This window comes from Mixophyes fleayi, chromosome 2 (assembly GCF_038048845.1).
Source record: "Mixophyes fleayi isolate aMixFle1 chromosome 2, aMixFle1.hap1, whole genome shotgun sequence".
In the NCBI taxonomy this organism is placed as follows: domain Eukaryota; kingdom Metazoa; phylum Chordata; class Amphibia; order Anura; family Limnodynastidae; genus Mixophyes; species Mixophyes fleayi.
The window spans coordinates 180,780,122-180,792,590 of NC_134403.1; the positions used below are offsets into that span (position 1 = coordinate 180,780,122).

General features: G+C 39.2%; 1 protein-coding gene across 1 annotated transcript in view; it reads right to left on the reverse strand.

Annotated features, from left to right (window-relative positions):
• GLOD4 (glyoxalase domain containing 4) overlaps positions 1–12,469 on the reverse strand; it is a 33,323-nt gene that overhangs the window by 11,606 nt on the left and 9,248 nt on the right. Inside the window, exons 4-7 of the mRNA XM_075195045.1 lie at positions 10,382–10,526; positions 4,609–4,745; positions 2,641–2,727; positions 1,375–1,488 (exon numbers count right to left, since the gene is read on the reverse strand). Of these exons, the coding sequence (XP_075051146.1) occupies positions 1,375–1,488; positions 2,641–2,727; positions 4,609–4,745; positions 10,382–10,526 (483 nt within the window). The remainder of the gene's footprint in view (positions 1–1,374; positions 1,489–2,640; positions 2,728–4,608; positions 4,746–10,381; positions 10,527–12,469) is intronic.

A 12,469-nucleotide genomic window follows, 5' to 3' on the forward strand; every position in this document is an offset into this window, starting at 1 on the left:
AACTGAAATCTGGTGCCATAGAGATCACTTGCTTGCTGACTGTCTGGGATATAAGCACATAGCAATTATGCTTAATATCTAAATGATCAAGGCACAGCGCAAAATCTTCTTTAATGGCATTGTGCTCCTCAATGTCCATGAGAGCACCTAGAAGTCATGGGCTTTTGGAGAAATATTCCAGCATTTGCAGATGAGAAGTTTATTTCTTATTAAACAAGAAGGAAGTTAACCGCTGCACAAACAAGCCTTCGTTTTACAGAGCAGGTTTACTGAAATTCGATAAAGAGGTGAAGACAGCAGATGAAACTGACAACACCTCCCTAACTGAGCATGCTCCACAAGACGAACACCTTATCCTGACAAATACAATTTGGCTGAAAAATTGAGTATTACTGTGGCTAGGCCTCATTCGGCATAGAATTCTCAGATCTGCCCAGTGGCTTCCATCACAAAATGATACATTTACTCCATAGTAAAAGATGCCATCATTATATACTAGTTCAATCACCTGCCTGTTAGCATGGGCACAAAGTCTCAAAAATAGGCTTATGGCATCAACAAAAGAGAAACAGCGTTTGATCTGAACATCTGGATTTTTCCTGAGCACATAAATTTCCCTTACTTCATATCATCGTGTTTATTCAATCAGAGTGTATTTCTTCTGAAGATTCTAGGACTATATGTTTTAACATATGTCATAATAACAAGAAAAAACTAAAGGAAGTTGAACAGCACAAAACAAAATTGAAATAAGGCTACTACCACCAACTTTTACCACTCTTTGGGGTAATTTAGATACTATTGTAGCCATACGGGCATTTAGAAAGAAACGAAACATGGATTTACTCTATATATGTACATGTCTAAATGATGTGACAAATGGCAATCAATCCAAAAGCATCTGCAAATGCATTGTACTGTACTGAAGAAGCTGCCACACCGACTCTCCAGCCGATGTAATAAAATGACTTGTGTTAGCTTTACTACAAAAGAAACAACATTGAAATCTTACTCTGCAGTTAGTGATCCAAGTTAACGTTGAAAAAACACATTTCTGCACACCATTACCAAAGATTTGAGACTTCAAGAGGCGATTAAATTATCCCGAGCTATTTTACCTTACAGCTGTTTGTAGAACCTTCATATACGATATCCACCCAATTCATTATTATCATTGTTACTAATATTCTGATTTGTAAGGTGCCCCAATGTTCTGCAGCACCAGACAATAGGGAAACAGGACATTCAGAAAACAGGGACATGCAAGGTAGACAAAATACATCTATATCAGCTAGAAAATAACATTTCAAACATCATTCTTCTAAGGCTTTGTTTGTTATTTTAAAGTTATTTACTGATCACATCATTACTTACAGGATCAGCCAAAATGACGACTTGGACCGTAGCTTTTCCAGGAGTATCTAGACTTACAAGAGGGGTCAGGATCGTTTGCTGCTCTCTTTTCATAACTGCCTCAATTGCTGGAAGCTGTTGAAACACAGTAAACAAGCAAATCAGAGTTACTTGGGTACTTCAGTATGACCATATACTTGTGCTCAGTGCTTTTTATCATACCGAACATGTGCCCCACTAAATTTATTTGTAAGCATAAATAATGGAGCATTGAGCTTGAAAAGTGCATAATTTGTTTAGTCTGTCAAAACTACCCACCACCAGGGGGGACCAGAGGGCATATTTACCATATCCTGTCACTCAGTGGTCAAAGTGGAAAGTTAGAAGTGGCGGTATGAAAACTGTAATGGAAATGTAAGTGAATGGAATTTGATAATTTTATAAAGAAGGAAGTGGGAGAGGTATTATATACCACCATATAACAGCCCACTTCTACCACTCCTATAAATAGCTTACTTGTACCAATAAAAAGTCCTAATATGGGCAAGTGTTTTTTTTCGGCCCTGAAAAAGAGTTTGGCTCCTGAATATAAATATCTTCATAGATTGTAGGAACATTTCAACTAATCAGCCCTGCTACTACATCATCCAACAACTTCATAAGCTTCTTCCACTGTATTTACGTACAGTTATGTGCGTTGTGGAAGATAGATAGACTGAGGATACTCTTACTGATGTCAAAATGCTTTCTCCGCACCCTGACCCTCTTGATGCAATATTTTTTAATACTCATTTGCAAATAGTAAATTATTATGTCTTATAAATACTGTCACTCACAGAGTTCACTTTTGACTGGAAGTGTAGAAAATTTTATTGGTATTTCTACCAATTTCTAGTACTAGTCATTTGTGTAACTGTATTACCAGTAGTGTTTTCAATGCCGTAATTTTGTTGTCCTCAATTATAGTCAGGAATTTGGATTAACAACATCAATAAAGGTGAAGGAAATGTCCACTCATTTTTGTTTCTTTCAATCCCCCAATTAATAGGAAAATGACTTGCAAATAGAGTGCTTCCATGTGTTTACTATTCAAAATATTAGACAGGGGGGTAGAGATACAGTGCTGTTCTAAAAGCTCTATATTCAAATGTGGGAAACCTTTTATTGGTACATTTATTAAAACTGCATTAGCCGAGTTTCTGCTGATAATTTATATTCAGCAGAATTACATTGTATTTAAGAATGACAAACAAAATACATAATTTTTTTTTATAAATTAATTCCAACCTCATCTTTTGGACAAGAAAATGCAATTCGTCCAAATGCTGTTGCATGGTCCACTGGTCCTCCAATATCCTTCAGCTCCAACTTGCACTGCAAAAAAACATAAGTGAGAAGCTGTGCATGGACCTTCATAAAGTGAGTTATGCAACTCAATTCTGTTCAAAAGACAATTACAGAGAGTTACCCTGAATTTCAAGACTTCATGGCTTCCTATCCTTTTACATTGTGGGAAAAAGTGTGAATTTCAACAATTCGCCCACTAATTGTCACGTAAACCCATGACTCATGATCAAGCCTCTTCTTCTTTCCCCCCATTCGTGCTCATAATCTGGCCTACTTTCAATGTCCACATTATATTAAAACGGTCTTAAACAAGTTTTCTCCGTCAGACTGGGATAATCCACTAGACCCAATTTTGTCTAAGCCAGTCCCGTTACACCAAGCTATTTCACAACACTATTCTATTCTACGTCATCAGTTTGATTTTAATAATTCTAAGACGGGTATTGCCAAATGGCAGGAACGTTTCCCTTCCATGACCCCAGACTTTCTTCTGAAAGCCTTGTCAAAACAATTGTGTTTAATCCCAGCTATGACTTATTCAGAGATGTTTATAAAAATCTTTCATAGAGCTTATTCATCCCCATTCAGACGTTTTCAAATAGGCATGGCAGATAATCATAATTGCCCAAAGTATGGAACGCATCAGGCAGATCTAACACATTGTTTGTGGAAGTGCCCTCATATAAAGCGTTTCCGGGTCCAGATTTGGAGATATTCACTTGCCCATTTAATAAACTATGTCCCACTCTCCCCGGAGTGGGCAATATTCGGAATCTTGCCAGCAGAAATCAAGGTGACCAAGGGCTGTAGAAAGCTATTGCTCGCTATTTCGGCGGCAGCCAGGAAGAGCGTTCTTCAGGTCTGGGCTCAGAAAGAACCACCTACATTATCATTATTTCAACAAAAACCTTACCATGTCTTCCGTATGGATTGGATAGAAACCTCTTTACAAAAAGAAAGTAGAGTTGAATATTTTTTTAACACCTGGGAAAGCCTAATAGATCTTTTACCACAAGTTATACGTACACAAGTTTGGAAAAGCCTTCATAACACAGAATGGTATGAGCTACGAATGTGTGTCGGGGATCCGCCGATTGAACACTTGTCCCCAGTGTAGCTGGGTTTAAAGAGGAGGGAGGGGTGCTGGCTGCATCCTTGTGTTCATTTATATATTTACCTGTTCCTTAAAAAGCTAACAATTCTAAAAATCCTTGACTCTAGTCTTTGGAACATAAGGGTTGTCGGTCATATATACCAATATATTTCTATGTATGAAAACACTTTCTATGTTTATTGTACTCAATGTACTTACTGTGCTTACTCTTGTTGTCAATCTCATAAATAAAAATGTTTAAAAAAAACCAAACCACAATTACAGCATACTTGCCAACTCTCCCGAATGTCCAGGAGACTCCCGAAATTCGGATAGGTCTCCCGGACTCCCAGGAGAGCAGGCAAGTATCCCGCATACGGCAACTTGCTCGTCAAAATGACGCGATTCGCGGTGAATCACATCATTGTGGCCCCGCCCCCTGCGACAAAACAGCATTTGTCATGGGGCGGGGCCAAAATGACAATTGACTGCGCACGGACCTCCAACCAAGTCCCCTGCCTGGGGTCTCCCTGAATTAACGTTACAAAAGTTGGCAAGTATGAATTACAGTTATGCCCATCTAGGAGAGTTTTTCATATTTAATATAACCTGTCTCCTCATGTACCACACAGGAGAACCTATTACATCACGCCGGGTGCAGGAAGCACATCTCAGCCTACAAACATCATTAATGCAACAATTTCAGAAAAATATTATTTCACAATGTGTTTTAAATGCAGTTATCACAAGCATCATTTAGTCATGTGTAATGTGCCTTAAAAAATTGGATATATAAATATGGAAGCAAACATCACCTGGTTGTCTGCGTAACCCAACATAACACTCTTTTTACTCTCATCCTCATGATAGATCTTCAGGCCCAACAAGTCACACCAGTACGCAATAGATTTTTGTAGATTGGATACAGCAAGAGTCACTTTCAGCACTGGATCTGAAAACATATGATATGTACATACTGAATTTAGTATCAGACTACTGGCTCTGCACTTCAGTCTTCTCTCTGTGTCATTGTAAATTACATACATAGAATTTGTGCAATGCTTGTTGTTTGTAATAACTAATGGGCCAATGGACAATACAAAATAAATGAAGCTTAGAGCTGCGCTCAACCCTTTTCTGGGCAAGAGCTGCTATATTAAAGGAATCCCCTTCCTGTGTATTATACAAATCATAAAATATGCGCTCAATTGCCTTACAAGGATTACTTGGAGGATTGTAAATAAATATAGAAGAATATTTCACTGAAAATAAGGGAAAACGGGATTTATACTTACGATAAATCTTTTTCTCTGAGTCCATCTGGGGGACACTCCTTAACCATGGGGTTGAGTCGGGGGGAGGAGTCTGGCACCCAAAGAGTTAACTTTTTTCAGCTGACAGCATATCACCCCCGCCAATTCCCACATACCTCAGTTTGATTACAAAAGCCATTAGGAAGATAGGCCAATCAACCAAGACACACCACTCAACAGAGGGGGGAGTGGAGACAAAACAACGAAAAGACGGGGGGGATCGGAGTGTCCCTCAGATGGACTAAGAGAAAAAGATTTATCGTAAGTATAAATCCCGTTTTCTCTTTCATCCATCTGGGGGACACTCCTTAACCATGGGGACTTACAAAAGCAATCCCTCTGAAGGGTGGGACCGCTCTGATCTCCTTGCACGCAGAACACTACAGCCAAAGGAGGCGTCCCCAGACGCAAATATATTAAATTGGTAGAATTTCGTAAAGGTATGGACCGAGGACCAGGTGGCTGCTCTGCACAGCTGGTCCGCCGTGGCTCCATTACGAGCCGCCCAAGACGCCCCAACCGACCGGGTAGAATGGGCAATAATACGTTTCGGCACAGGGAGATTAATACAGACATAAGCCTCCCTGATAGTCAGGGTAAGCCATCTGGCAATAGTTTGCTCAGCAGCTGGCCATCCCCGTTTGGAAAAGTCAAACAACAGAAATAGAGACTGTCTTACGTATCTTTGCAGATCTCTTAACATATATATGTAATGCCCTCACTACGTCCAAATATTTATTTGTCTTTGTTACAGGAGTCTGAGGGTCCTCTCTCTCACCGCAAAATACAGGTACATATTTATCTATGAACCAGTCAAAAGATAGTATTTCTGTTCCTTTTCCTCTATATAGAGAGTATAAGTTATAATTAGTCAAGCTGAAAGGCTGCAGCAGGTTTTTCAGTAATGACTGCAATTAGCACAGAACACCTGGGCCCATTTAGCATTACATTTGGAACAGACAATATGTTTGGCACGCCCAAACACTTCCACAACCTTTATCAGAAAATACAGACTAAGTTATTTAACATATCATAGTATTTCTGATTAAATAAGACAGGTTTGGAGAACTTTATAGTTTTCCTTAAACACAGTTCTCTCAACACCTCATAGTCTTATAATACACATGCATAAACAGAAGAAACAAAGTGATACTTAGCGTGGAAGATATGTGTCAACAGTGCACTTCTCTTCAAATGACTGCTACAACTGTCCTCCTTTTGAAGCTTGGCGCCAAAAAAGGGATCTTCCACATGCTCACTCAGCAGGGGGGGGAAGCGGTGTTCCTTAAACACATTCCCCTTCCACTGGCTTTCCTTCTGTGTTGTTTACTTTAACAGCATTTTGCCCTTTCTCTTATATTAGGGGAAAACCTGTTAGAATGTGTTCCCCGCTAGCGCTACTCAAAGCGCGCCATCCTCAAGAATTCACTGCCATCCCCATGGGAGGAGGAACTTGGTATACTCCAGCTGGCTTCCGGGGAACCTCAGCAGTAAAGGCGCTCTCTGCCTAATGGCAGCGCCCTTCCTGCATCAGCGGGGAGAGTCTCTTGCAGACTGCTTCCCGCTGTGAGAAGCGCTTCTTACCTCTCTGTCAGCGGGGCCGCCCCCCCCAACAAGCGCTTCTCCCACGAGTCATCTCCGTTTGCACGGAGCCTCTGGCCACTGACAAAAGAAAAAAACTGCAAAAGAAAAGGAAAAAAACCTATAACCAGTGAACCCTGTTCACTGTCTCTCTTGGAGCTCTTCAGGTGCAACCTTCTTCCAAGGGCACCCAATTCAAACTGAGGTATGTGGGAATTGGCGGGGGTGATATGCTGTCAGCTGAAAAAGTTAACTCTTTGGGTGCCAGACTCCTCCCCCCCAACTCAACCCCATGGTTAGGGAGTGTCCCCCAGATGGATGAAAGAGAAATGATGTTTATTGCTATTCTACTAATTATTAAAACAATTGCATAATACAATCAGCCCAAGATATAATTGAGAAACATCACAAGGTGATCGACTGAAAAATCGATTCTAAGATATAAACCATAAGCATAGTAAAATCATATGTAGTAAACTGGTTAACAAACAATCCAATGGACTAAATAAAATAAATAAGATCCATAACTATCTCAAGGTGAAGGACCAATCCACCATTTTGTGTCCACAATAGTCCATTCATCCAATTTCAACACTGCCCGATTCTCAGATACCAATATAACAACATGGAGCTCAAGAGCTCGGATACATCACATCCTTGTGTGTTGTCCCAAATGAGCAACCGCAGGCGACGCCCACCCTGTGTGATGTCAAGGGGGTGGGCGTGTCCCAATGCGTTTCATCTGTCAGGCATATTTCCTCAGGGGGTGTGTTCACCATTATTATAAGTTGCTATTTGTACATGTTCTTATCCAACTGATTAATTAATCCAATTGTAATGAAGATTGTCACGCTGATTCGGACTACTGTAGTAGTTTTACTTATATACACTTGAATAAGTATTGATTAAATGGCAGCATTATCCGTGAAGTCCATATATCTACTACTTATGCCAAATTGAACAATATAGGATAGACAATCAATTGAGAGGAAAAGGCTATCATGGATAAAGACCAGCTTGTTCTAATCAAATAAGTAAATATAAAATATAATATATATATATATATACACGCACACACACACATATATATACACACACACACACATAATCTATTTAGAGTAATAGATCACATGGATTCCATATACATATGCGGATTTAGCTAGAAACAAAAAAAGATGGAGACCGCACCAATAATGTAGTATGACCTACTCATAAAATGTAAATACATTACCTAGGAGAAAGAGACTCCCAGGGGGTGCTCCCAAAACACTTAGTAGGCACAATAGGATACAGAAAAAGGAAAGAAGTGTGTAGGAGGGGCAATCCTTAGGTCAAAACATAAATAAAACATATCATTTTATTAGGTATGCATTAAAATTATCTGGTAAGATCAATTTGGAAAAACATGGCGAATAGAGGATTTCCTCAATTGCAACTCTGCAGGGGTCATTTACTGTCTTTCATGCCCCTGCCCAAAAATATATATATTGGGATGACGACACGGCCCCTCAAGAAACGCATATCTGAACATGTATACAATATTAAGAACAGCGTTAGGGACCAAGGAAATTTCAAAACTCTCACCACGGTTGCAAAACATTTCATGCTCCATCATAATAGTAATCCGAAATTTATTAAAGCCTATGCCATGGAGAAAATCAAAATGGGAATACGAGGCGGCGATATCCAACAAGAATTATTAAAAAAGGAAACCAGAAAAATCTTCCTAATGGGAAGTATGGTCCCTAAAGGTCTGAATGACTACAACAGTTATATGGCCTTTTTGTAATTAACTCCTTACTTTATCAGCTCTAATGGCAATAGTCTTTATCAACATTATTTTGAATATCATTAGAACTGTTCTTACTCTAATTCAATATGTATTGAGGGAGATTTTATTAAAACTGTACCTCACGTTACATTACTCCTTCTAGGGAGTAATGTCTTTTCATTCACTGTAAGGGATATCATTATATGAAATTACTGTCTATGGGAGGAAAAATATTTTTGATAATTAATGGACCGTTTTCTATATTCATTGTCTTATTTAAGAATATTATTTTAATTTATTCCCTTATATATCAACCATTTACTGCGCCTTAGATATTAATGGATTTATTAACGCATCATCTTGAATCCAGTACTATTTATGATTATGTATATTCTGGTTGGGAGCGTAATACAGGTCTTCTTACTACAGGTAATTAACTATTTGCCCTCTTTTTACAGATACAGCGTATATATCGATAATTTGGATACACAACACGAGTGTATCCCTGGGGCCACACAACCTTAATAATATCATTTATGATAATGTTTTATTTACTTACATCTATGAGGATGGATTATATTTACGATCATACAAATCCTAGCAACCAACGATACATTCTCTATATTGGTCGAATCCCATGTTAATCAAGGGATGATTCCACCCTCTAACTCTGATTGAACCATTTAGGATTACGTCACTTAACACGCCCACTATACTTACTATTTAAGAGCTGTCAGTCTGTTCCCCGCTGCAGCCTTGAGAAAGCCACAGAGCGAAACGCGCGTTGGCGTTTTGCCCCGCTACTATATTCTCTAGCCAGCAGCAATATCCCTCTGATCGCTCCCCAGCTTTAGATTCAGGCAGGGCATTTCACATATACCCGCGATCACAGGGAGCAAATCCATACCCGTTTGTCCTCTTTTTATGTTCTTTTGTTGCTGATCGATGGGAGCACCCTTTATCAATGGGAATATTCATGGGAGACTTTGACCAACCACGGCACTCTCAGTTTTATTTCTAGCTCCAACCTCAGCAGGGCAACTGTGGGTAGATTACACCCACGTCTCACGGGTATCTGCTAACATAGCTCTCTCTGTTTATTATCACGGGGAGTTCTTTAGCATACTTTGCTTTGCTCTATTTTTTGGCTATACCATTAATACTAGGTTGTACAGCTAGACACTAACAGCCATACTTTCAGACACACGTGATCTATCTTGCATTATATCGGCATCTCCTATATTTTATTATAGCTGGCAACTGTTTGCACTTAGCAAGGTGCATTATTTACTAGTAGCAGAGGCGTTGCAATTCATATTGCATTTTAACTCACTCAAACACTGCTTTGTCCTTATGTGTTTTATATTTTAATTATTTCGCTCTTGTCCTACCAGATAATTTTAATGCATACCTAATAAAATTATATGTTTTATTTATGTTTTGACCTAAGGAGTGCCCCTCCTACACACTTCTTTCCTTTTTCTGTATCCATATGCGGATTTAGGACAAAACAAACAGTGGTTTCCTTAAGACATGTGGTGTATGAAAGGGAAGAGTTTCTACTAACCATATGTATTAATAAGGGTTAAGGAATGCCTTAGGATGTAAGCTCACATGAGCAGGGCCCTTTTCCCTCATGTCTCCCTACCTGTTCTTCTGCTCCGTGCTTATTGCATTAGCCAGCCTGGAGTTTCTGAAGTATTGGTATTTTTGTTTATTGTTTTGTACTGTTTCACCCTGTATAGTCTACTGTTTGTACTGTACTGTGTACGGCGCTGCGGAAACCTTGTGGCGCCTAACAAATAAAGGATAATAATAATATTAATAATCATCTATGAACTGGGATCTGTACACACACAGTTTTTGTAGAGAATGCCTGAAGTTTGTACCTAAGGAATACAGTCTAATATAGCTGTATTATACCTGTGTCTGGTTGAGCTTTGTCTTCCAAGTAAAACTTATAACCTCCTGGAGCTTCAGTCTCAAACAGTCCAGTTGTTATTTCAGATAGTGGCCAATTCATCTTTTTTGCAGTTAACACCGCCTGGCTGGACTGCAGAGTAAGTCCCTTATGACAGATAAGAAAGGAGAAATGAAAACATGCTTTTAGTCAAAATATATGACAAATGGCCACACTAGCACCTGGACCCCTTCTGGTTGTTACATTTTGGAAGACATTTCTGCCATTTTAGTACACAATAAGAAAATAATTACAGAGTCATGTTTTTGTGAAAATATCAATAATATGGTTGTAAAAGTAATAACACGTTAATAGTATTAAAATAATAATCTAGGGAGGTTCCAGGACTGGCATGATGCAACCATGAATGCAAGCTTGAACAGTATAGTACCTACATAACCAAGAAAATAATAGTCACAAGAATTAACCACAGCTAGTACACAGTTCAGAATTGGTGGTTCATCAGGTATCTCATCAGCTGAAAACCACTAGAACAAAATATATAGCAGAAAAGGGAACGTAAAAGAAAGGGGAAGGGAATAGAACAGGACGGGAAAGGGAACAAGAGATTTCATTTTGATCTTGATTGGTCCTCTGAAGAAATCACTTATTGTGATGAAACGCATCAGAGAGTGGAGTACTCCAAGTTGTTTTTATCTCTTGATATCTACCATCCACATGTATTCTCCATAAGAATCGGTGATCCATGCAAGTAATTGACAGGCTGCCGAGAGACCCAGCTTTTCATGAGACTGGGAATAACTGACTAGGAGTGAGTGAATCAGCGGGTAACATAAAACCACATTACGGAAAGGAGTCACGACACGGGAAGCATACTTGCCGGATTTCTGCGATATGGTACCCGTTTTTACATGTCATGAGTCTTTTTGGATACACCCCTGATTTTATTTATACTGTGTGTCATGATAATACTGCAAAGAGAGGAATAAATCAAGAGATTTTCAGAACAAATAAGGAGACTCACATATAAATCTATCCGGTCAAAGGATTTGCTATGTTATATTATTTTAATTTCTAGGTCAGTTCACTGATCAGGTATTAAGTATGTTATTGTATAATTTTGTTTTTATTTTTATTGGTTCAGTTTTTTAATAAATTGGCAATATCTTTTTAGCACAATTCCACGGACTCCTTATATCCATATCTAACCCATTTTTGTGAGAATAGTGGTGCACTGTAATTGTCTCTCTTTATAAAACTAGCTAAAGTATTAAATATCTGTTCACACAAACATACTATGAAGAGCAGGAGGTGAATACATTTAAAGCCAACTACTGCATACATACAATCCTTCTCTGCATCTTGTAGTAGTGCTAGCCAATAGATGTTCACAAACCAAGCCAATAGACAATTCTAAACTAGTACTGTCTGTTTATACTTTTGTGGACTTCATAATATTAGAATCTGACTCTGTCTACAGTACATCACCTCCTACTCTACGTTGACTGGTTCAGATCCTGCCTGCAAGAGGTTAAGCCCTCATCATTTGATCTGGATCCTGATCACCTGTGTCTGGCCTTTTAAAGACTGCCTTTTCCAACAGACTGGTGCCAGTTCAACTGTCTCTCCTGCTGGTCTCTCAAAAAAGAGTAACTTCTGTGATCTGCTCCTGATATCGGACTCCTGATTGCACCTTTTTCAGTGACCCTGACCTCGGCATTGCTTGACTTCGCTCTTGTTGTGGACCTCCCGACTTGTGACTCCAGCTTGCCTAACCTTCCTCCGGGCTGCTTCTTCAATAGATCTTGTAGTGTCTCCTGCTAACACAGTTAAACCTGGTCATTTCAGTATCCTTTACCTGCAGCTATCCTATTGTGCCTGGCCACCAGTAACTCCCGCGTATCAGCTAAACCTGGAGATCCCGGCATCCTGTACCTGCAGCAACCCTTTTGTGCCTATTATCCAGTGAATCCTGCTTTTCAGCTAAACCTGGTAATTTTAGCAGAGCTGGACTTGGACTAAAAATCAGCCCTGACATTTAAAGCACACAGGCCCACCTCTGTTCCAGAAAATAATAATAAGAATAATAT